Raw genomic sequence first — 27,193 nt, 5'->3', positions numbered from 1 at the left:
TTTTTTTTTTTTTTTTTGGTCCATTTGCTTGTAGAACTGTTTTCCATTCTTTGATTTTCAATCAGTGTTTATCTTTTGCAGTTAGATGTGTTTCCTGTAGACAGCAAAACTTTTGGTTCTATTTCTTAATCCATCCTGCAACTCTGTTTCTTTTTATTGATGTGTTTAAGCATGTGAATTTAGAGATAATATTGATAAATTGGCACCTAAATTTCCATTTTAGTCCTTTTCTATTTTTATTCCTTGTTTTGAAGTATTCTTGTTCATTATTTTCTGTTGGATTTATTTTGAGGCCACCTTTTATTATTTTTTGGAGTGAGTCTTATGTCTTGACAGATTTGCAGAGTTTCTGTTTGTCTTAAAATGTCCTTATTCTTTCTTCATAGAGGTAGGAGAGCTTTACAGGATAGAGTATTCTTGGCTGGCATTCAATGTTTTGGAGTTTGTTGAGTATGTCCCTCCACTCTCTTCTTGTCCATAGTGTTTCTTCGGAGAAGTCTGATGTCATCCTTATCGGTTTCCTTTTATAGGTTATTTGCTTCTTCCCTCTTGTCTTTCTCATTATCTTTTCCTTGTTTTGTGTTCTTGGAATTTTTAATATAATGTATCTTACTGTATTTCTCCTGTCATGGTAGTTTGGTGTTCTTCTTGCTTCTTGGATGTCTGCTTTCATTTCCTTCTTCATATTAGGGAAGTTCTCTTCTATTATCTCTGTGAATATTTTCTCGATTCCTTGGCTTTTCTGTTCACTTTCTGGGATACTTATAACTCTGATATTTCCTTTCCTAATGGTGTTAGATAGCTCCTGAAGTGTTTCTTTATTCCTTTTCCTTTTTTACTTCTCTTTATTTTTCTTTTCCAATTCTCTTTGTTTCTGTGTCTTTGAGGCTGCTGACTCATTCTTCCATTTCATCTATTCTGTTTTCATAACTTTTCCCAGCATTCTTTATCTCCTCTAGTGGCCTTCTCATCACCTGTTTTTATTCTATTTCCTTTTTAATGTCTCATTTTCTTTTTTCGGTTCATTGAATGCTTGTCTCATCTTTTTTTTTTTCCCCCCCTTTTCATTTCTTTCATTCATTTCCTTGTTTGCATTCTTCAACTCCTTGATGGCTTGCCTCATTTCATTTTTTTTTCCTTCTCATCTTCTTTTTGTTTGTTTATCATGATTATTCTGAATTTTCTATCTGATAAGCTAGCAGTTCTTCTATTTCTTTGATGCTTTCTGGTGACTGATGTTTATGTGGTGAATTTTTCCCTGTGGATTTGCTTGAATATTTGTTTGTTCCCCGTCATGCATTTTCTAATATTTTCTATTCATTAAGACATGGTGTTGCTATTATTGACTGGAATTCTTTATGGATGTTCTTTCTGGGATGGCAGAGGGACTTCCAGACACTTCAGTTGTGGAGGGTGTTCTGAGCTTTATTTTATTTTATTTTTCTCAGTATCTTCTGTTTTTCCAGCCCCTACTGTGTGAAATTATGTCTGTTGTCGCTGCCAGTGATGTTCAGGTGTCTCTTGTGATGTTCAGCTTCTTCTGGTAACTCTTTGAGTCCTTCTCTCTGGAAGGTGCTCGTTGATCTTTATAGCATTCTGATGCCTTGTGTTCCCTCTATGCTTGAATGTAGCCCCGGAGGGTGGGGTGCAGTAGGAGTGTTGCATCTGGGCCTGTGGTTGAACCAGTCACTTGTTTGGTTTATTTTTTGAGCAGTGTGAGCCTTGCAAGGCAGTACCTTACTGGCTTTCATGGCTTACAGCCTTTGCTGTTCAATAAATCCTTGAGTCCTAATTCTGCACACCCTCCATCCAGTTTTGCAGGCTGTTGGTCCTCCCTCTAGGCCTTCAGGGCTCTTTGTGCCCACTCAGAGCTGTCTCTCTGTGAGCAGTCTTCCCTACCACTCAGGGGAGTCTTAAGGAGCCTGTTTTGATTCAGTCTAACCGTTGTTTTTTTTTTTTTTTCCACATCTTTTTTTTTATCTCAGGGGCTTTGTGAACTTGCAGGCTCTGCCTTAGTGACTAATGCCTCCAGGCCTATGCTATGGGGGTGAAAGGGTTGCAATCCTTGCAGCTGCCCCCATCACTAGATCACCAGATTTTCTTCCCCAACCTCGGGCTTTCTGTGCCCACTTGCACAGTCTTTTCCCCTGGCTTACTGCTACTCACTGAGCCAAATGAACAGGAAGCCTCCGTCTGTGGAGCTAGAGCCTGGGCATTCCCCCTATTGATTGGAGTTGCAGTGTTCCATTTATCCTGTCTGTGACACTTCTAGATAGTAGTCCCCTTATCAGAACTCCCCAATCTTTGATTCTCCCTCAATTACCTTCCTTCTAGTGAGTCCAGGGTGTTCTCATTTGCGTTGAAACTTGTAGCATTTAAGTCTAAAGTCTGTTTTTATATATTCCCATGCAAGCCTGGACATAGTGGTCTCAGCATCTTTACTCTGCCACCGTCTTGCCGACTCCCGAGCTCCTACTTTCCTTTTTTTTTTTTTTTTTTGCATGTAATTTCCCAGTTTTCACAGCGCCATTTGTTGAACAAGCTTTTCTTTGTTCCATTGTATATTCTTTGTTACTTTGTCAAAGATTAGCTGCCCATAAACCTGTGGGTTTATATCTGAGTTTTCTGTTTGAATCCACTGGTCTGTGTTTTTGTCTTGGTCCAGTACCATGCAGTTTTGATTATTAGGGATTTGTAGTATAGCTTGAATTCTGGGATTGTAGTACCTCTATTCTTCTTTCTTTTTAGTAATGAGAGTTTTGGCTATTTGAGATCTTTTGTGGTTCCACATGAATCTCATGAATTTTTCTTTTTTTTATTTCTTTGAAGAATGTCATTGAGACTTTTATTGGGATGGCATTAAGTCTGTACACCACTTTTGGTAGGATGGCAGTTTTGATGATGTTAATTCTCCCGATCGATAAGCAGGAGATGTCTTTCCATTTCTTGGTTATTCTTGTATTACTTTTGACAGTGTTTTGTAATTTTCTTTGTAGAGGTCTTTTAACTCTTCTGTTAGGTTTATTCCCAGGTATTTGATTCTTTTTGTTTTAATTGAAATTGGGATGTTGTTTGTTGTTGTTGTTGTTGTTGTTTTCCATTTCAGTTTATTCTGATCAGTTGTTTTGTGTATAGGAAGGCTTCTGACTTTTGTGTGTTATTGTATATCCTGCTACATTACTAAATTGGTTGATTATTTTGATTAGTTTCTCTATGGAGTTTTTAGTGTTTTCCATGTAAATCATTACAATGTCTGCAAATAAAGACAGTTTTACTTCGTCTTTCCCTATTTGAATTCATTGAATATCATTTTCCTGTCTTATGCTCTGACTAGACTTTCAAATGTTATGTTGAAGAACATTCGCAATAGTGGACATCCTTGTCTTGTTTCTGATCTTAAAGGAAAGGCTTTTCCTTTAAGCTTTTCTCCATTGAGGATATTGGCTGTGGGTTTCTCATAATGGCTTTTATCATGTTGAGGTATGTTTCCTCTATTCAGAGGATTTCGAGGGCTTTAAACAAAAATGGATGTTGAACTTTGTCAAATGCTTTCTCCACATCTATTGATATGGTTATATGATTTCTCCACATCTATTGATATGATTACTTTGTCAAATGCTTTCTCCACATCTATTGATATGATTATATGGGCTTTATTTTTCTTTGGTTGATGTGATTTCCTGATGTTGAACCATCCTTGTGCTCCTGGAATAAAAGTCATGGTATATTATTGTTTTAGTGCATTATTGGGATCTGTTGGCTATGATTTTGTTGAAGATTTTGCATTAGTGTTCATTAGGGATATTGGTAGGTGGGTTTCTTGCCCTCTTCACATGTTTTGTTCCTAGTTTGATTCCTTCATGGTCAGAGAAAATAGTATGATTTCGATCTTAGTGTATCTATTAATAATTTATCTTATGACCCAGTATGTAGTCAATCCTATAGAATGATTCTTGTGGATTTGGCAAAGTGTGTACTCAGATTTTTTGAGGTGCTGTGTTCTATAGGTCTGTCTGTTAGATCTATGTTGTCCAGGTCCTTTTTCAGAACTTTACTGTGTTTGCTTATTTTTTGTATTGTTGATCTGTCTGTTGTTGAGAGTGGCAGGTTGAAGTCTCATACTATGTATTTTCTCTGATATACGTTTTTATAGATGACAACAGTTTCTTTATATATTTTGATGCTCCTTCTTTTGGTTTGTATATGTTGATGAGTGTCATGTCTTGTTGTATTGTCCCCTTATTCATAATGTAGTGGCCTTCTGTGTCTCTTTTAACCTTTTTGAGTTTGAAGTCGATTTTATTTGATGTATGTATAGCTGTTCCTGCCTTTTTTTATGGTCCATTTTGTTGTAGGGTTGTTTTCCATGGTTTTATTTTCAATTTTTTTTTTTTTATGTTTTGTAGTTAGATGCGTTTCCTGTAGACAGCAGAATGTTGTATTCTGTTTTTTTTTTTCATCTAGCCTACAATAGTGTGTCTTTTTATAGATGAGTTTAAACCATTTACATATAATATTTATATATTGGCACCTATATTTGCCTTTTTTTTTTGGTCCTTTTGTATTTTTATTCCTTGTTTTTAACTGTTCTTCTTCATTCTTATTTTGGTTTTGGTTTGAGGACTTCTTGTAGTGAGGATTTAGTTTTGAAAAAATTGTAGAGTTTTGTTTGTCTGAAAATGTCCTTATATTTTCTTTGTAGAGGAAGGAGAGCTTTGCAGTTCTTGGTTGGCATTGATGCTTTAGAGTTTCTTGAGTATTCTCTACACTCTCTTCTTGCCCATAGTGTTTCTTCATAGAACTCTGATTAAGCCTGATCAGTTTCCCTTCATAGGTTATTTGTTTCTTCCCTCTTGTCATTCTCATTATCTTGTATTCTTGGTAGTTTTACTATGATGTGTCTTGCTGTTCTTCTCCTATCATCATAGTAGTTTGATGTCTTTGCCTCTTGGATGTCTACTTTCTTCTCCTTCATATTAGGGAAGTTCTATTATCTGTGTGAATTTTTCTTCTCACCTTCTGGGATACCTATAACTCAGATATTTCCTTTCCTCGTGGTGTCAGATAGATCTTGAAGTGTTTCTTCATTCCTTTTTTCTTTTTACTTCTCTTTCTTCTTCTGTTCTGATTCTATTTATTTCTGTGTCTTTGAGGGTGCTGATTCATTCTTTCATTTCATCAATTGTTTTTTCCTAACTTTTCCCAGCATTTTTTATGTCCTGTAGTACCTTTTTCATTTCCTGCATGTCTTTCATTTCCTTTTTTAAGCTCTCATTTATTTTTTTAAATTCATTGATTGTTGTCTCATGTCATTTTTTTCTTTTTCATTTCTTTCATTTCCTTGATTCCATTCTTTAATCCCTTGATTGCTTGCCTCATATCATCTTTTGCCTCATATCATTTGATTCCAGTCTTTAATTCCTTGATAGCTTACCTCATATCATTTTTTTCCCATCTTATTTTTGTTTGTTTATCATGATGATTTTAAATTCTCTATCTGATAGACTTAGCAGTTCTATGTCTTTGGTGATTTATGATGATTGATCTTTCTGTGGTAAACTTTTCCCCTATGGACTTTCTTAGGTATTTGTTTTTTCTTCTTTTCCCTGTCATGTATTTTTTAATACTTTCTATTCATTGAGACACAGTGTTGCTATTATTGGCCAGCATTCTTTCTGGATGTTCCTTTTGGGACAGCCAAGGGTCTTCCAGACACTTCAGTTGTGGAGGGTGTTCTAAGCTGTGTATTGTATAAATATCTCCTGTTTTTCCAGCCCCTGCTGTGTGGAATTGTCTCTGTCCTCTCAGCCAGTAACAGCCAGGTGTCTCTTGTGGTGTTCAACTTCTAGTCTCTGGAAGGTGCCTGAAAGAAGTGCCTGGATGGGGTGATTTTCTCTGATGAATTTCCCGCTTCTTCTAGGTGTGTCTTGATAAAATAATTGTGTTAATAGGGAGTAGGGAGTGAGATAGAAGGTTAGAGGAGAGGAGAGGGTGACATGGAAATACAATATGGAGGAAGTTGATAGGAGGATGTGAAAGTTAAATGGGAGAAAAGAGAGAGGAGTGAAGATCGCAGAGAGGTATCAGAAGGAGCAGAAGCTATAGAAATAATAGTGTTGGAGCCTAAGGAGAAAGTTAGAGTGGTCAGAAACCCAGGGTAAGAATGAAGGAAGGGCACAGAAATCTACCAGCTGGGGTATTGTAGGAAGTTAACAAACATATAAACAAACAAACAAACAAATTACAAACACCACCATGTGGTAGGGGAAAATTGCCCTTAATGTCTGTTGGCTCCCATTTAGCTAGCTTTTGTGGTTTTGAGCTGGTCCCCTCGGGAGTACCTTATGACTGGTACAGCCTTCCCAGAGTCTATAGTTTTGTTTGGCTTTCTTTTTTGCCCCCTAATGTAGTTGGACTAATAAGGAAGTTATTGGGGTTTCTTTCCATCCAGGGTCTCTTGCAATCTAGGGGCCTCCAGCATAATGGCTGTTCCTGACAGTTTCCTTCTGGTGATTCTTGTAGTCACCTGATTTCAGGTATGTGTGGCCACTTGGTGGCACCAGAGATTTCTCCCAGTTCGGTGCCACAAGGAAAGCTCCCTAGCTAGTTTTCCTGCCACCAAACCCATGGGGCAGCATTGCAGCCCAAATTGACCACCTGTTGATCTTCTTAGACTTCTGATGTCCTGGGTTCCTTCTATGCTTCAATGTGCTCTTGGGATAGGAGGAGGGGTCATGTTAGAAGCATTGTAAGCCTCCATGGGGCTGGGCCTGTAGTGGATCCAGTTGCAGGTTCTTTACCTCTCTGTGCACAGGGCAGAGCCTTAATAGTGCACAAGTCTCCAGTCTCTACTGTGGGGACTGGGCTAGCAGAGTGGCCAGAAGGGCTGCAAGCCTCCCAGCTGTGCCAGCACCACCTCCAGGGCTCTATGTACCTATGCTGAGCAGTCTTTCCCTGCAGCTTGGGCTCCACTCACAGAGCTGAGTTGTCTATCTTTACTCCCAAGTCTTTATTTCCAGGTTTTGTGGGTAGGTGTGGAAGTAGGCAGAAGAACAGCAAGCCTCCAGTCTGAGGCCATTCCTAGGACGTGGGCACCTGGGTGCTCCTGGATTGGAGCCCCTCTACGGGAGCTCCCCAATCACTGATCTCCCTCAGTTATCTTCCATTTAGTGAGTCCATTTGGGTTGAAACTCATAGTATGTAAGTCGATAGTCCATTTTGAGTCTATCTTACTGTGTGAGCATGGAGACAATGAATTCAGTGTCTTCACTCTGCAGCCATCTTGCTTGGGAACCTGAAATATTTTTTTTAAGATTTATTTATTTATGCATACAGACCTGGGATACAAGCCAGAGGTACAGTGGCAGTGAGAGGATTCACCAGAGACAGAATAGGGAGCAGAACAGGTCAACTGTAGAAGTACACTGCTGAGAGGAGCAGCAGACAGGTCAGGAGAGGTTTGCCGTGCCATGTGGGTCACCTCTGGGGCGGGGATCGTGCTTGTGCTTAAGTTTTAGCTTCTTAGTTTTGTGCTTTAACCCACTGCCCACCCGTAAATAATTTTTAAAAGTGTTTACCAAACTAATGAAAGGATTATTTATGTTTTTTGTTTTGTTTTGTTTTATAAACACCTCTCAATTCAAAGTAACAGGAAATGAGAGAAAGGGGAACATGGGACAAGGGCAAGCAAGCCTCTAGTCTGAGGCCCTTCCTAGGGCCTGGGCATCTGGGTGCTCCTGGATTGGAGTTCCTCTATGGGAGCTCCCCAATCGCTGATCTCCCTCAGTTATCTTCCATTTAGTGAGTCCATTTGGGTTGAAACACAAATAAACTAGGGCATAAAAATATATGTACTGGTATTTCAGAAATTATATTAGATTTTAGTGGTCATAAAATAGTTAAAAGGTTAAAAGTTAAAAAAGGTTAATAGTTAAAAGGTTAATAGTTAAAAACAATTTAAACATAATTTCTAAAAATTAAACCATGGTTTTAAAACAAGCAAAAATTCTTAAATATAAGATTTAAAGTTTGACAAAAAATTGTTGAGAACACAAGTATTGCAAAATTATACCATTCAACCCAAAAGATAGCAGGTGTTATATATATTAATATCAGCTGTAATAAAATTTAAGATTAACAGACTTAGTGTGAATGAAGAAAAAGATTAGAGTGGAAAATAGTTCAGTTCATCTGGAAATTATAATAATTACACATGAACCCCAAATAATATGAAAAAAAGTATTCACAACTATGAAATAGACTGATCTACAAATGGCATGGGATAAATATCATTTTAGTACCACACTAATTTATAGAACAAGGAGATGGAAAATAGGAACATAGAAAATGTGAACACATAGTTTAAAAAAATTTGATTTATTAGATATGTTTAAAAGCACTTTGATCATGATCACAGTCATTACCTTAGTAGTATGCATGAAACATTTAAAACATACCACTTTTGAAAAAAGCTTCAACAAGCTTTCCAGGATGCAATCTTAGGTTATGTTCTCTGATTTTAGGGGATTATCTAGTAACTAATAATAAAATGGTGACTAGGAAATCTTTGTGTTTTTAAATATTAAGAAAGCACAGTACTTCATAGGTCAGGAAAAAAATCATAGAAATACATTTTTCTAAAAAATGAAATTGAAAATATTTTATCTTTATTTTTTAAATCTATTTTTATTTTATCTTTAATTACCTTTTATTTTACATTTAATTATATGATTCATTACAAAGTCTTATGTAGAGGGAGTTTTTTGTGCTTTAAATTATAATGGTGCTAATTAAAACAATTACAAAGGGGAAAAGCTGAAATCAATGAACTCATTCAATAATTGAGGAGGAAAAGAACATAAGCAAAAAGGAAGGAAATATAAAGAACTGCGATGATTTTATTTTACTGTTTAATTTTTAATGGGTTTGACCAAGAGCTTGGTTTAGCTTCTTAGTGCAGTGCTCCAACCTGCTGTGCCATAAGGGAGGGCCCACCGACACCATTTTTAAAAGAGGCTATCCTTCTTGGCTACTTATTCATAGATAACTATCCATGTAGGTGTGGATTTGTCTTTGGGTTCTCAAATCTGTTGCTTAGAACTGTATTATCTATTTTGGTCAGATACCAGACTGTTTTAATTTCTGTGGTTTTATAATAAAAATTGAGTCTACCTCTATTGTTTTTCATTTTTGTAATGATTGCTTTTGCTCTTCTGTTCTTTTGTGACTTGATGTGAATTTCAGTAGTGTTTATTTGAAAAATGTGATTTGAAAAATGTTCATTTGAAAAATGTCATTGATATTTTTACTGGAATATGTTGAAAGTCTGTTACCTTAAATAGAATGCCTGTTTTGAATGTTGACTCTTCCAATTCATTAGCAAAAGATATTTTTCCATTTTGTTATGTCTTATGTTTCTTTTTACAGTGTCCTATGTAGTATTGATCATTTATTCCTTTGTTTAGTTTAGTATTTTCTGGTGTGATCCTAAATGGGATCACTTTATTTATTCTTCTTTATAGTTCAATGTCTGCAGCATTGAACTATATTGAACTATATATTGAACTGCAGCATTGTTGTGATTTCTCTTCTTTTGTTTTTGGTTCTATTTAGTTGTGATTATTTTCTTGGTTAGCTTTGCTAGAACTTGTCTATTTTGTTAACTTTTATGAAGAACCAGTTTTTAGTTTCATTAATCATTTTGCACTGTTTATTTCTAGTTAATTTACTTCTGCTACAATTTATACTTTTTTCTGTTCTATTACAGTTTGTTTATTCTTTTTCTAATTCCATAAGGTGAGAAAAAAAGGGAAAAAAAGAGAATCACAGCAAAAAAGGGAAAAAATCAAGTATAGTTTGACAGCTATCATAGGCATACAAAATGTCATGAAGATATTATAAACAACTATATACCTATAAATTTGCTAACCTTAAAGAAATGTATAAATTTCTAGTCCACATAATCTACCAATGTGAAAATAGGAAGCAACAGATGAATTGAGTAAGCCTATGAATTGTTGCCAAAAAAAAAAAAAAAGGAAAAAGCAACATGGCTTCTAGAATTAATTTTATGAAACTATTAAAGAACTCATTTTTTTAAATATGTAAGAAGGAATTCCTCTAATACAACTTATGATGCATTAACTCAGTATCAAAATCAAACATATAACACAATTTTGTAACAAATGTACTTGATGAACATTGATGCAGCACTCAACAAAATGTCACAAGGGTTTTATATCATTATAAATTAGAATTCATCTCTGGTATGCAAAGATAGTTTGACAATAATTAAATCAATTATTGTAGTACATCTTAACTACAAAATACAGGTTAAATTCCTATGGAGATAGCTACTGCCACACAGTTCACAAGGACTTGCCCCAGCATACCTTCTTGAGTTCCCACCCACCTTCCTCAGGTATCCAGCTGGAACCACTACTAGGCAACTTACTGGGGCCTATACAGTGGAGCCAGAGGGAGACCCTCCATGCCCATAAGCTTAATCACTAAAAAGAACTATCACCACACTGCATGCTAGGATCTACTCCAAGGTAGGACCCCTGTACTGTATGCACCACATGGGAAACACTCAGGGTGATGGAAGAAAAAGAACTACATATGCAAAAGCCCTACTTATAACAGAGCAAACCTGAATATCAACAGTGAGGAAGGAAAAACACAAATGATCAGGAGATGAATATACCACTGAAGGAAAAATCAGATAACACAGATATGGAAAGTTTTTCTTTCTATCAGATAAAGTATTCAATGTGCCATAATTAAGAAAACCAAAGATTTAGAATGATGGAAGAAAAAAAAAACAGGAAAAGTCTCACTTATGTACAAGAAAACTCAGAAATGCAAACAAATGCTAACAAAAACACAAGATTAAAACTTAAACAACAGTGGAAATCCAGGATGCTAAAATGATCAATAGAGAATATTAAAATACTGGAGGGAGCCCATGGGAAAAAATAAATAGACCAAGTGGACTAATGACTCAATAATCTTCAAGATTCAGATGTGAAAAGAAATATTATAATAAAGGCAACACAAAGAAAAGAAATGAAAAAATACTTGGAGATTAACTGATACCATAAGGAAAGGAAGACAGAAAAATGATACCTGGAAAAACTATTTAAAGAAATAATTGAAGAAATGTTCCCAAAATTGAAAAATGAAATGTAGATAGGAAGCTAAAGTAACTAGAAACTACATGAAAGGAAATCTACAGCAAGACACATACTAATACTTCAAATAGTCCCTGAAAAATTAAAAATAAATAAATAAATAAATAAAATAAGCTGAAAGAAACTGATAACCTATAAACAGACACCAATTAGACTAACATTACAGTTCTCTGAAGAATCACTATGGGCATGAAGAGAACAGAGCGACATAGTCAAAATATTCCAAGACAGAAATTGCTTGCCAAAAATACTTTACCTGCAGAGCTCTCCTTTCTATATATAAGGACCTTCTCAGAATGACAAAATCTTTGGGGGTTTGCAAACACATACCACCTCTTTCTAAAAAAGTGTTACGTATGCTTTAAGATTTAAACCAAAGAGGGGGAAAGAACACAAAGAACTGACCAAAGAATTAAATAGAACCACAAAGCTATGAACAAATAGCAAGTAACAAACTTTCCACATACCAATAATTACTATTATGTCTATAGCCTGACACCAACAAGAAGACACAGAACATCATGTTGGATTAGGAAACAGAACTCAACTTTCTTCAACTTTCCAGAAACGCACCTAAGTTTCAAAAAAAAAAACAGACTGAAAGTAAAGATTGACAAACCATGCTACAAACAGATAGCACAAAAAAGAAGGTGGGATATCCATACCTATATGAGATAAAATAGATGTCAGTCTTAAAAAGGTGATAAGAAATAAGGATGAGAGCTATATAATGAACCACGAAGACCATAGTGGGCATTAATACATACTCAGTAAAGAACCACCAAAATGCATTAGACAGTTGCTATTACTATTGTCTAAAAACAGAAATTGGAGGAAACAGGAAGAAAGTGAATACGATGGAAAAAGAAGCAAGAGGGAGATCTGGATCCCAACCACCCTTCCCCACCTACAAACTCGGAATGCCTTGACCAAGGAAATAAAAGGAGGAGAGAAGAACAAAACAAACAAAAACTAAAGTCAACTGGGAAAGCTGAATCATCTGAAAACCCCAGAAGGACAACAAAGGTTAGAGGATTAATTTGCTTGAGGGGAGCAAGACTGCTGCAGATCCTAAGCAGTGGCAAAGGACTCTAAGCCTTCTCACCACCACCGGGGTAGAGGAGGGGTCCAGCACAAGCCCCTGGAAACACCCAGCCCCCTGATGCAGTCAGAGGCATGGCAGAGTTGCTCCGGCCTTGAGCAGGGATTCCCTGATAGAGAAGCCAGTCAGGGAGTGGCAGCCCAGCAAACAACACTCAATATCAGCCCTAGAAAGGGCTCACTTCTGCTACTGAAATAGATGAGCCTCTGCCATGAATGGGCACCTAACACTTTTATTCTGCACTTTCTACTCCCTGGGACCTTTCTAGGCAAGAGAGCCACAACATCCTGTGCCCAGCTCCCAACGTTAGCTGAGAAAGGCAGGAAGTAACCAAAAGCTCTAAAATAGGCAAGGCTTTGTCTGAAAAGGGAAATCTGTGTGCCCCCGCCACACACACACACACGACATTACTAACCAGCCCAGAGGGGTGAGATAGCCTGCACTCAGCTCCCATCACTAGCTAAAAATGGCTGGGCATGGGCAGCCTGTGCCCAGCTCCCCCCATTAAGCCAAAATGACAGGGTGTGGCTAAAGGCCCTGACAGGCCGGGCTTTGCCTGAAAGAGGAAAGCTGCACTTTTTTACTTATTCTTTTTTTTTGCTTCCTAGGACATTGCCAGCTAGCCATGAGGGTCATGACAGCCTGTGCTCAGCTCCCACCATTGGCCACAGACTGAAGTGGTCAGGGCATTGCCTGTATAGGAAAATCTGTGCCTTTTTTTCCTTTACTTCCCAGGACATTTGCTAGCTAGCTGGGAATGGTGCGACAGCCTGTTCTCAGCTCCTGGCCACTAACAGGAAGGGCAGCAGGATATATCTACAGCTCATATTGTGCAGACAGGGTCCACCTTCAGTAGTGGATAGAACATAGCACATGGTCGTAACTAGAAGTTGGACAGTGGCAGAGCCACCACAACTAAAACGTAGTACCTCAACTAAACAGAAAACCAGACTAGGGTTGGGACCACTGCCAAAAGTAGCACAAAGCTCCCTAATGAAATCAGGTGACTGAGGGACCACCGCCACCAACAAAAACATCCCTTGGCCGCCCCAAAAGGAGCATCCAGAAGAAATGCCAGTTAAATAATACTAGCAACATTCAACAAAATGTCACAAGGGTTATATATCATTATACAATGCATAGAAAGCAGCAGAAAACAAATGACAGAGAGAAGAAAAAATTCATTTAACAAGCCAGGCCATAGGGGAAAAGTTCACCACAGAAAAATCAATCACCAGAAATCAAAAAAAGATTTAGAAGAACTGCCCATCCTGTCAGAGAATTTAGAGTGATCTTGATAAACAAAAAGGTATAAAGGGAAAAAAAAAAAAGATATGAGATGAACTGAAGTATGAAAATAAGACCTTAAAAAGGACATAAAAGAAATGCAGGAGATTAAAAGATCACTAAGGAGAAGAGAAATAATTATGAGGAAGCAATGAAAACAGAATAGATTAGAAGGAAGAATGAATCCACGCCCATGAAGACACAGAAATAAAGAGGAACAACAGAAAAAGAAAGAGAAGTAAAATAAGAAAAGGAATGAAGAAACACTCTGAGAGCCATCTGACACCATGAAGAAAGGAAATATTAAAATTATAGTTCTGCCAAAGGTGAAGAGAAAGGCCAGGGAATCAAGAAAATATAAATTCAAGAGAACTTCCCTAATATAAAGTAGGAAATGAAAATAAACACACAACATGCAAAAAGGACACCACACTACCATGATGAAAGGAGAAAAACAGCAAGACACATCATAGTAAAACTACCATAAATACAAAACAAGGAAAAATAATGAGAATGACAAGATAGAAGAAACACATAACTGATAAAGGGAAACCGATCAGGCTGACATCAGACTTCTCCGAAGAAACACTATGGGCAAGAAGAGAGTGGAGGGACATACTCAACAAACTTCAAAGCATCAAATGTAAACCAAGAATACTCTATCCTGCGAGGCTCTCCTTCTCCTACAAAGAAAGAATAAGGACATTTTCAAAAACAGAAACTCCATGATATTGTCATGACTACCCACTCAAAAAATACCCTCAAACCAAATCCAGCAGAAGAATGAACAAGAAGAGTTTAAAGCAAGGAATAAAAATACAAAAGGACAAAAAAAAATGGCAATATAAGTGCCAGTGTATAAATAATATATCTAATTGTAAATGGCTTAAACTAATCAATAAAAAACACAGAGTGGCAGGCTGGATTAAACAGAACACAACCTTCTGCTGTCTACAGGAAATGCATGAATAAAAACATAAAAACAGATTGAAAATAAAAGGATGGAAAACAGTCCTTAAGCAAATGGAACAAAAAAGAAGACAGGAACAACTATACTTATACCAGACAAAATAGACTACAAACATCAAAAAAAAAAAAAAAAAAAAAAGTTAAAAGACACACAGAAGGCCACTACATCGTGATTAAGGGGACAATACAACAAAACATAACAATCATCAACAAATATGCACCAAATGAAGGAGTACCAAAATATATCAGGAAACTGCTATCATCTATGAAAATGTACATCATAGAAAATACATACATAGTAGAGGCTTCAACATGCCAACTCAACAATGGACAGATTAACAAGACATAAACAAAGAAACTAAAGCTCTGACAAGGACCTGGACAACATGGGCCTAACAGACACTTAAGAATACTGCACCCCCAAAATTCTGAGTACACATTTTTCTCAAATCCACATGGATCATTCTCTAGGATTGACCGCATACTGGGTCATAGGATAAATTATCAATAGATACACTAATATCGAAATCTGACCATGAAGGATTTTCTCTGACCATGAAGGAATCAAACTAGAAATAAGCCATGTGAAGAAGGCAAGAAGCCCACCAACCACGTGGAGACTGAAACCCACACTAATGGAGGACAATTGGATCAATAAGGAGATCAAAGAAGAAATTAAAATGCCTTGAGAAGAATGACAATGATGAAACAACTCTCAAAAACTTATGGGACACATTAAAAGCAGAAGAGGAAAACATATAGCATACAGGCTCACATAAAAAAAGTAATATATAACTCAAAGAAACAATCTAACCTCCCATCATAGAGAACTGGAAAAAGAACAACAAAATAACCCCAAAGCCCGAAATAACCGCAAAGAAGACAGGAAATAATAAAAGTCAAAAAAAAAAATCCCCTATTCAATTAGAACAAAAAGAATCAAATACCTGGGAATCAACCTAACAAGAGTGAAGACCAAAACAAAGAAAATTGTAAAACACTGTTAAAAGAAATTAAAGAAGATACCATGAAATGGAAAGACATCCCCTGCTTTTGGATTGGGAGAATTAACATCATCATCTTACCAAAAGAAATATATAGATTTAATGCCATCCTAATAAAAGTGTCAATGACATTCTTCAGAGAAATAGAAAAAAAAAAATATTGATGAGGTTCATATGGAACCACAAAAGACCTCGAATAGCCAAAACTCTCATGACTAAGGAGAAAGAGAATCCCAAATTTCAAGCTATACTGCAAAGCAATAACAGTCAAAGCTGCATGGTTCTGGAACAAGAACAGACATACAGCCCAGTGGATTCAAATAGAAAACCCACATATAAACCCACAGGTTTATGGACAGTTAATATTTGACAAAAGAGCAAAGAAGATAAAATGGAACAAAGAAAGTTTGTTCCGCAAATGGTGCTGGGAAAACTGGGTAGCTACATGCAACAAAATGAAACTAGATCTCTACCTCACACCATACACAAAAATAAAGTTGAAGTGGATTAAAGACCTAGACATAAAAACGGAAACCATATCTGGAAGCAAACATGGGCGAAACACTACACAACATACACTTCAGCAACATCTTTGAAGATTCAGCACCCAATGCAATGATAGTGAAAGCAAAGATGGGACTACATGAAGTTAAAGAGTTTCTGTACAGCAACAGACAAAAACAAACAGACATTCCACTGATTGGGAAAAATTTTTCTCACAAAAAACTAGCGATAAAGGATTGATCACAGATGTACAAAAAACTGATGAATCGCAACAAAAATAAAGTTAACAACCCCATCAACAGTTGGGCAGATGAGCTACAAAGACACTTCTCTGAAGAGGAAATGGGGACTGCCAATAAGCATATGAAAAAATATCATTTGTAATAAGGGAGATGCAAATTAAAACCACAATGAGAAATTAAAACCAAATTAAAATCACCTCACCCCAGTGAGAATGGCATATCTTAAAACAACTAGCAACAACAAATGTTGGTGAGGATGTAGAGAAAAAGGAAATCTCCTGCACTGCTGTTGGGAATGCAAACTAGAACAACCACTATGGAAAATGGTTTGGAGGTTTCTCAAGACTACTAAACATGGAGTTTCCATACGACTCAGCAATCCCACTCCTAGGTATCTACCCAAAAGACACAAAAAGACTGATTTAAAAAGATTACTGCACCCCCATGTTTATTGCTGCTTTATTTACAATAGGAAAGACATGGAACAACCCAAATGCCCAAAAGTGGATGACTGGATTAAAAAGATATGGTACATATATACAATGGAATATTACTCAGCAACCAAAATAAATAAACACGTGTCTTTTGCAGCAACTTGGATGGAGCTGGAAAAGAACATGCTTAGTAAAATAAGCCAGAAAGTAAAGGAAAAGTACCAGATGGATTCAGTCATAGCAGGAGTATAGCAGACCAGGCAAGAAAATAATAATAATGAACAGCTATATACCAGAGACATTTTATGGGAATGTAGTGTGTAATTGGATTAAAAACAGTAAGGGGGGGAGAGAAATACACTGGACTATGGTGATGGCAGATGGGTTATTTGGCAATGGGAAACCACGGGGATTACAGCTAAGATGGAAAAATTCACAAAATGGTGCATAGTAATAAATAAACATAGTATTTAAAATAAAATGAGCAAGTACACTAAAGTTCTAAACAAAGACCTAAAACTCTAGGGCTTTACACACATCTATAAAGCTCTGCATCCAAAAACATCTCAGTACACATTTTTCTCAAATCCACATGTATCATTCTTTAGGATTGACCACATACTGGGACACAAGTCAAATATCAACAGATATACTAAAACTGAAATCATATCAACTATCTTCTGTGATCATGAAGGAATCAAACTAGAAATAAACCATATGGAGAAGGCAAGAATCCCACCTACCTCTTGGAGATTGAAATCAATACTACTGGAGGACCATTGCATCATGAGGATATCACAGAATAAGTTAAAAAATACTTTGAGAGTGGGGCCCTCCCTGGTGGCGCAGCGGGTTAAAGCACAGCACAAAGAAGCTTAAGCCACCTCCACATGAGTTTGAACCCCGCTTGCCCTGGAGGAGCTCCACATGGCGTGGCAGACCTCTCCTGGCCCGCCCGCTGCTCCCCTCAGCATTGTACTTCCTCGATCTGCCTGTTCTGTACCCCGCTCTGTCTCTGGTGAATCCTCTCACCCTCCACATCTCTGGCCTGTACCCCCAGTTCTGTGCGAATAAATAAATTTTAAAAAATACTTTGAGAAGTATAACAATGAGGACTACAAAACTTATAAGGCACCTTAAAAACAGTTATAACAGGAAAATACATAGCAATACAAACTCACATAAAGAAACAAGAAATAACTCAAAGAAATAACCTGATCTCTCACCTTAAAGATCTGGAAGAACAACAAAATAACCTAACAATAGTAGAAGACATGAAGTCAAAGCAGAAATAAATGAATTGAAAGTTAGGAAAACTTTCTAAAAATCAAGGAAACCAAAAGTTTGTTCTTTGAAAAGGTAAACAAAATAGGCAAACCTCTAGCCAGGCTCATAAAAAATCAGGAGAATGCACAAATAAACAGGATCATAAATGAAAGAGGTGAAAACACAAAAGATACTGCAGAAATCAAGAGAATAATCAGAGAATACTACAAATAGCTATATGTAAACAAGTTCAACAGTCTAGAAGAGATGGACAAATTCCTACAACTCTATAATCATCCAAAGCAAGATAAAGAAGAAATAGAACAACTAAACAGGCCAGTTACAATTGGTGAAATTGAAGCAGTAATTAAAACCCTCCCCAAGAATAGAAGCCCAGGACCAGATGGATTTACAAATGTATTTTATTAAACATTCAGAAACGAACTAGTGCCTATCCTGCACAAACTTATTCAAACAATCGAGAAAGAAGGAAAACTGCCAACATCACACTGACACCAAAACTTAACAAAGATAACACACACAAAAAAAAAAAACAAAAACAAAACTTCAGACCAATCTACCTAATGAACACTGATGCAAAAATCCTCAACAAAATCTTTGCCAATAGAATCCAACATTGCATTAAAAGAATAATACACCATGACCAAGTGGGCTTTATCCCAGGAGCACAAGTATGGGTCAACATCAGAAAATCAATTAATCTAATGAATCACATCATCCAACAGAAAAATCAAAACCATATAATCATATCAGTAAATGAGGAGAAAGCATTTGACAAAGTTAAGCATCCATTTATATTTAAGACCCTCAAAATCCTCTGAGTAGAAAGAATGTACCTCAATATGATAAAAGCCATATATGACAAACCCACAGCTAACATTACCCTTAATAGAGAAAAGCCATGAATGAGTCATGGATGTCTACTGTCATGAAAGCCATGAATGAGTCATTGATGTCTACTGTCACCACTGCTCTTCAACATAACATTGGAGTTCTCGCCAGAGCACTAAGACAGAAAAAGACATACAAGGAATCCAAATAGGGTAAAAAGTAAAACTAAACAGGCCAGTTACAATCGGATATGATATGATAAGGATATGATATGACAGAGGATATGATAGTAGACATGGAAAACCCGGAGAATGCCATAGAAAAACTAATCAAAACAATTAACCAGCTTAGCAATGTTTCAGGCTATAAAATTAACACAAAAAAAGTTAGTAGTCTTCCTATACACAAACAACCAATCAGAAGAAGTAGAAATCAAAAACAAAACAAACAACAACAAAAACAAACAAAAAAAAAAACATGCCCTTCACAGTAGAAACACAAAATAATCAAGTACTTGGGAATAAACCTAAGAAAAGAGGTGAAGGCCCTATACAAAGAAAATTATAAAATCCTGATAAAAGAAATACAAGAAGACACAAGAAAATGGAAAGACATCCCATGCTCATGGATTGGAAGAATTAATATCATTAAAATCGCCATCCTGTCAAAAGCAATATACAGATTTAATGCCATCCCAATAAAAATCTCAATGACATTCTTCAAACAAATAGAAAAACTATTGATGAGATTTTTATGGAACCACAAAAAAACTCAAATAGCCAAAAACTCCACTGACTAAAATGAAAGATAACAGATGTATCACAATACCAGACTTCAAAGCTATACTACAAAGCCATAATAATCAAAATTGCATGGTACTGGAGCAAGAACAGACATACAGCCCAGTGGATTTGACCAGAAAACCCGAATATAAACCCACAAGTTTATGAACAGGTGATTTTTGACAAAGGAGCAAAGGCTATGCAATGAAACAAAAGAAAGCTTGTTCCACAAATGGTGCTGGGAAAACTGGACTGCTACATGACAAAAAAAAAAAAGAAAGAAAGAAAGAAAGAAAGAAGCTACTCTACTACATTGCACCATGCACAAAAATCAACTCAAAATTGATTTAAGAACTAGACATAAGACCTGAAACCATAAAATATCTAGAAGAAAAGTTGTTGTGGTGCATGACATACACCACAACAGTCTCTTTACAGATACAACACCCAAAGCAAAGATACTGAAAGAAATGATAAAGTGCTGAGACTACATCAAGTTAAAGAGCTTCTGTACAGCAAGAGAGACACTACACAAAGCAAAGAGACACCCCACTGATTGGGAGAAAATATTTACACACAATACTAATGACAAAGGACTGATCACAAAGGTATATAAAATGAGCTGATTAAACTCAACAAAAATAAAGTGAACAACCCCATCAAAAAAATGGACAGAAGAGCTAAAAGGACACTTCTCCATAAAATAAATGTAGATGGCCAGCAGGCATATAAAAAATGTTCAACATCACTTGTAATAAGGGAAATGCAAATTGAAACCACACAATGAGATACCATCTCACACCAGTGAGAATGTCATATATTAAAACAACTAGCAACAATAAATAATTGGTGAGTATGTGGAGAAATAACAACTCTCCTACACTGCTGGTGCTGGTGGTAGTGCAAGCTGATAAAACCACTATGGAAAACTTTTTGGATGTTCCTCAAAAGGCTGAAAATAGAGCTTCCATATGACCCATCCATCCCACTCCTAGGTATATACCCACAGGACACAAAAATATTGATTCAAAAGGACACCTGCATCCCCATGTTTATGGCTGCTCTTTTTATAATAGGGATGACGTGAATCAACCCAAATGCCAAAATTAAAAAGATGTGGTGCATATAATCAGCAATCAAAAAAGATAAACTCATGCCTTTTGTAGCAACATGGAGTTGGAAGGGATCATCCTTAGTGAAATAAGCCAGACAGAAAAAGAAAAATACCAGATAGTTTCACTCATAGCAGGAGTGCAAATGATCAGGAGGACAAAAAAAAAAAAAAAATAATAATAATAATAATAATAATAATAATAGAGAGAGAGAAACAAATGTAATAAAGTAAAAACAGAATAAATGAACAACTATAAACAGAGACATTTTAAGGGGTGGGAGAGGGAATGGAATTGAAACTAGGTTGGGAAGAGTGCATTGGACTGTGATAGTGGCATATAGGTGAATTGGTGGTGTAAAGCCCATAGTGATTACAATTGAGATGAAAAAAATGCACTAAATGAAGAATGATGTAAAAAAGTAAAAAATATAATCAAAAACTAATAAAAAAAAAACCTAAGACCAATCTCCATATAAGAAAGAAAAAAAAAGTCAAAAAAGAAAAAAAAAAATACTTGAGATAAATGATAACTAAGACATGACTTTCCAGAACAGATGGCACACAGCAAAAACAGTATTAAAGGGAAGGGTACACAATACAAGCCACATCAAGAAACAAGTACCCAAAGAAACAACCTACTTTCCCATCTTGAAGAATTAGAAATGAACAAAAAATTCTGATAACCAGTATATAGGAATCAGTAAAAATTATAGCAGAAATAACAAAAAAATCCTCAAAACAGATGAATGAATCAAACAGATGTGATATATGCACAATGAAATACAACTGGGTTATAAAAAAAGATAAATTCATACAATTTGCAGCATCATGTGTACAGTTTTAAGTGATTATGCTAAATGAAATAAATTATAAGGAAAATAAATATTGTGTGGTTTCACTTATGTATCAGTACATGGAGAAACCAAATAAAGGGTCAGACAAACTGTGACTCCTCGCCATATATAAGAAGCATCTAGAAGGTGACTGGATGGGGGAAGGGTGGAAACAGGATGGGTTTGGTAGAACTGAAGCTACTGTGGATATTGTCTATATATGCTTTGGTTGAGGGGAGAATGACATTGACCATAATTGAGAGGAGAAATAATATTTTGCACCAAAATTAACAATGATGTAAGAAAAAAGTACTTCATTTCTCAATTAAATTTCAATATACTACCTTAAAAGTTATTAAATTACGACTTTTACAAATTAGATTTGTTGAGTGGGTTATTCTTTTTTTAAAAAAAAGATTTGTTGGGTATATTATATATATATATATATATATGTATGTAGCATATGTATATAAAATACATATGTGTGTGTGTGTTATAGATAATATAGATACAGATTGTGACCATACGCCTTGCAATCTGTTAGACTCTGAAAGTGTCTGCTCTGACCAGTGAAACCACATTCCCTCATCAGGGAAGGTATCAGAGTGGTCCCAGTCCTTGCAACCTTCCACAGATTCCACCAGCTGCCCACCCAGAGCAGTGTGACCCCTGATCAGTGAAGGGAGATGTGCTTAGCCCAGATCAAGCCCCATCTACAGCAGCTACGCTACAAAGCACATAATGGGAAGAATGAAAAATCTGACAACCACAGGAGACCTAAGGGAATAATGCAAACTAAGATGTGTGATGACATGAGGAAAGACAGCATTACAATTTGAGGGTACCAGAGAGCAAAGAGAGAGAAAGGAAGAGTAAATAATGAAGAAAATCTTCTGATTCATTTACCAGCAAGATGTATACCTAAATAAAATTTATATTTAAGGTTGTCAGACTTTTAAAAACATATGCTTAATTTTGAAAATGTATAACAGAAATGTGCGACTAATTTTAAGCAAGGATATTTTGCCTTACTTTAGTATATCATAACATGAGTATAATATGAATGGGATAATACAATTATTTGCCAGTACAGCTGAGAATCATTTTGTTTTGGTGCTACCAGATATTGTGTAAAGTGACGTAACTTCAATTAGAAAAATAAAATAATGTTTTTGTGCATTTGAACTGTACTATCAGATAATTCCCTTTTGAAACTGAAATCTTTAAAATGTGTTATCAGATATATGCATTATCTTGGTTATAATTATTCACAATGGATTACTTATGCAAGAATTCCTATTTCATTTCAAATTTTGGTTATCTTGTTCACATTTCTTTAGATGTTATTAAGCTACAGTTGGTTGAAGCAGGCCTAGTAGAGTGCCTCCTAGAGATTGTTCAACAGAAAGTGGATAGTGACAAAGAGGATGACACTGCTGAGCTCAAAACTGCTTCAGATCTAATGGTTTTATTACTTCTTGGAGGTGAGTTATAATTTACACTAAGTAAAAAACATGGTTGTCAAATTTTGCTTAAAAATTTTGTTAATTTTATATATACTATTAGACATTTTCTCAATTTCTATCTTATTTAATTCTGTTATGAGTTTGAAACTAATCACATCATAATAATAATGAACATTATACAATCTTCAAATAGTGAACATTATACAATCTTCAAATATTTAAAGAACTTATCACAAAGAAGAGACAGCTGGGCAGCAAACAACTTTAAGCTAGGATGGTTGAGTGGGACATAAATAGAAAAATTCTAAATTCATTTATGTAGTTTTTACTAAAAAAATTATTGTTAATAAGCATAACTTTTTCCTTTTACAAATTATAATTTGTAAATTGTGTAGTTTGTTAGTTGGATATTCACGTAGGAATATGGATTCCCATTTAATATTTAAACCCCTCCCATATCTATTTGTTTCATTTGCCACCAGATGAGTCCATGCAGAAATTATTTGAAGGAGGAAAAGGTAATGTGTTTCAAAGGGTGCTATCCTGGATTCCATCAAATAACCACCAGCTACAGCTTGCTGGAGCATTGGCCGTTGCAAATTTTGCCAGAAATGGTAAGCCATATTAGCTCTTAATTTTTTTAATCAAATGTTCAAGATTTTTAAATGCTTGTTTTGTCATTATATGTACTGACACTGGAACAGTTAGAATTGTGTGTAGTTAGTATGTGTATTCTTTACTTAATTGTTTAGAGATCTGAAATAGTTAAAGTAACTTCCATAGCAAATATATACTTGATACATTCACCTAACTTCTGTTACTTAAAGGGCATGAGCAATAATCATAAAGTGTTTCTTTGAGTATTTTCTTCTTCAAAGTTTAGTAAACTTGAGAATCATTCTAATATACATTGATTTGGAAGGATATGCTCTTTTCCCTGGTGATTTTATTACAGATTTTAATCTGTTTATTCATAGTAAGGTTATTGTGCTTCAATTTATGCTTCTATCTTGTTCACATTTTAAGTGTGGGTAATCCATGGGTTTGGATAATATTTAGTTTAATAATATTTAGTTTAATATTATTTCATAGGCATGATTCATATGTGTTTAGTTTTGAAATTCTGACATCTTTATATTCAGTATAATAAATCATTTTTATATGTATATCTAGGGAATATGTGTTTTTTTTTTTGTTGGTTTTACTTTATTACAATATGAACTGTTATTATTGGAATGGATGATTTATTTCATTGTTTCCTTTTTTGTGTATGAAACCGTCATTAACTCCACAATGATGGAACTCAGACAGACCTAATATTAAAATTTGTTGAAATTGAATGTGCAGTTGCTAGTAATTACATAAAATATTAACTCTTCTTTAAATTAATTAAAAACTCTGTCATAGGAAAATGATTCAATAATCAGTAATACATAGTATGTATATAAAATGTATAATACTGTTAATATAATAATGACAGAATGTGGGCATACTTCACTATGAAAAATAGTATACTATATGAAAAATAGTAGTGGGTATTTTTCAAAATTTTTATTGAGATTTATATGAATTTTTGCTATTATATGAATCTCAAGTATACAAATAGTTTAACATTATCACCTAAAGTTTAGTTTCCACCCATCCATCACCATACAATGATTGAAATTCTAAACATATGCTTGGTATCAGATCTTTTAGTTCATTTTTCTGATATTTAAACTTTTCTTTATTTTAAGAACCTTTGATCAAACTTTTCAATGGAAAACAAAAAAATAATAAATTTCAAATGAAAAAGATTTGGAATGCTATTTTCTAAGAGTTACATTTTCCCTAACGTAGATAAATGAATGGGCATCAAAATAGTTATAGATATTTGTAAAGAGGAAGAAAAACATATTTTGTTTTGTTCAGATGGAAATTGCATCCATATGGTAGACAATGGTATAGTCGAAAAACTTACGGATTTACTGGACAGACACGTAGAAGATGGAAATGTAACGGTACAGCATGCAGCACTGAGTGCTCTTAGAAACCTGGCCATACCAGGTAAGACTGAAAGATGGAGGCAGCAATAAAAGAAATTACATACATTATTTGGTAGGATATTTATATTTCGTGATCTGTGGACAAGCCCTGAGCAATAAAGGGAAAAAATGAGTATTTTCTAATTATTTACATTTTTCTTATGAATAAATGGGGGATCATATTAAGTTTTCTGAGACTATATAAGCATAATATTTGCCTTTGTTCACATCATTCAAATATTCCATTTCATTTCCTTCTGTGCGCTCCTCTAAGTTTTTATCTCACATAGTTTTTTTTAAAAAGTATTTTCAGTTGAAGTAATACAGTGATATTGAGTGTAACTGATACACTCATCAGTAATACAGTGATATGAACTAAAGAATGACTTAAAATATGTTTTTTATCCCTATATAAAAACTATTTTAATTAGTGTAATTTGTGTATTTGAATTCAATTTCTTTTTATTCAGAAATAAAACAGGATATAATAAAGCCTATTCTTTTCTAAAATGAAATAATGTTAACTATTTAAGGTGCAGTCTATCGATTTGGTTTATATAGCAGATTAACATTGCTTACAAATGTTTATAAATATTGTAAAAACGCAATTGCTTACAAATGTTTATAAATATTGTAAAAACGCAGTTAGGTCAAAGATTGAGGTCTAAAAAACATTAAACTTGAGACAACACTGTCAGAATTCTTTTTACAGATTATTTAGGTGTTTTGAGGTTAGTTTCCAATAAGTGTGATTTTGTACGTTACTCTCCTGTAGAAAACTGGATACTTATTCCCCAGCACTCCCTGCCAGAATTCTTTTTTTTTTTTAATATCCACAAATATGAAGATTATTTAATATATTCCACCCACAGCATGAGGCTTAGAGAAACCTTCCCCTAAATACAACCACCAAACCATTTCATTGCTAGCGATGTGGGCTGAACTATGGACGTTTTATTTGATGTTCGTAGCTTGCAATGGTGGCAGAAAAAAAGAAAAAGGAGGGAGAGTTGCAACTAAGGCCCTGGCTGTTCTGACCAGCTGAACATACTGAAAATGGGGAAACACTGGTATACAGACTATACCAGGAATTTTCATTGAGGATGGAGTGAAGTTGAACACTGGAACTTTTAGATCAGTCGTGAAGAATGTGTTAGCAGTACAGGTAGCTGAACCTATCCTTCCTCCGCTTGGTATTGTTTTAATGCCAGGGTGGCAGGGCAGTAGAACATGGACCAGTTGGTCAGCATCTTCCGCAAACATAACAGGAGAAGAGCTGGTATAAAACAGTCTGCCTGGAATAATCTTCCATCCTCCCCAAATCAGAGATATACTCTCCTGACTCCAGCTTCCCCTTCCCTTAATAGTTACAAGGAAAGGAAGATACACAAAAATAAAGTTTTCATTCTATCCTATTATGTAAACCAATTTTATCCCAACAAACATAATTTATAAATGTATAAAATGGGAATAAGAGGAACAGACCTGACCATAATATAGTTCAAATCTACAAACCCACTAGTTATATACAAAAATATTTCCCCTACAATTATAAACATGTATGTATATTCCATTAATTATTGGAAGATCTAAACAGAGCAGTTAGGCAAGAAAAAAGATATAAGGGAACTCCATGTTGGAAAAGAGATGAAGGCATCGTTATTTGTAGATAACTTAATGATATTTAAAAATACCAAAAATCTTGAAATAATAATACAGTAATGTGATAGGATGTGGAAAAATTGCATCATAAATGTTTGTTGTATCGCTATATGTTAACAGTGTATGAAAGAAAGAGAAAATAAGAAAGCAATCCCATCTATGTCATATCAATAATGAAAACAATACAGTGAGTAAACTTAGCAAAAGTGGTGAAGGACATACATACAAATAGCATAAAACATTGTCTAATAACAGAAAAGACACAAAGAACTGGAAAGATACTTTGTATTTTTGGATTGGGTAAATAAACATTGTTAAAATGGCCACACAATTTTTTATTAAGAAAACAAAAAATAGGGCCCTCTCAGGTAGCCCAGTGAGTTAAAGCACAACACTAAGAAGCTAAGCCACTTCCACATGAGTCCGAAACCTGCCTGCCCCAGAGGTGATCCACATGGCA

General features: G+C 35.3%; 1 protein-coding gene across 1 annotated transcript in view; it reads left to right on the top strand.

Annotated features, from left to right (window-relative positions):
• RAP1GDS1 (RAP1, GTP-GDP dissociation stimulator 1) overlaps window positions 1-27,193 on the top strand; it is a 240,555-nt gene that overhangs the window by 176,523 nt on the left and 36,839 nt on the right. The window contains exons 8-10 of the mRNA XM_012724148.1: window positions 22,922-23,065; window positions 23,530-23,661; window positions 24,959-25,093. Coding sequence (XP_012579602.1) covers window positions 22,922-23,065; window positions 23,530-23,661; window positions 24,959-25,093 — 411 coding nt within the window. The remainder of the gene's footprint in view (window positions 1-22,921; window positions 23,066-23,529; window positions 23,662-24,958; window positions 25,094-27,193) is intronic.

The sequence above is a fragment of the Condylura cristata genome, unplaced genomic scaffold (genome assembly GCF_000260355.1).
Source record: "Condylura cristata isolate star-nosed mole 26May11 unplaced genomic scaffold, ConCri1.0 scaffold00012, whole genome shotgun sequence".
NCBI classification, from domain to species: Eukaryota; Metazoa; Chordata; class Mammalia; order Eulipotyphla; family Talpidae; genus Condylura; species Condylura cristata.
Note: the sequence above shows the minus strand (reverse complement) of the source record. Positions and strands in the feature narration are given on the sequence as shown.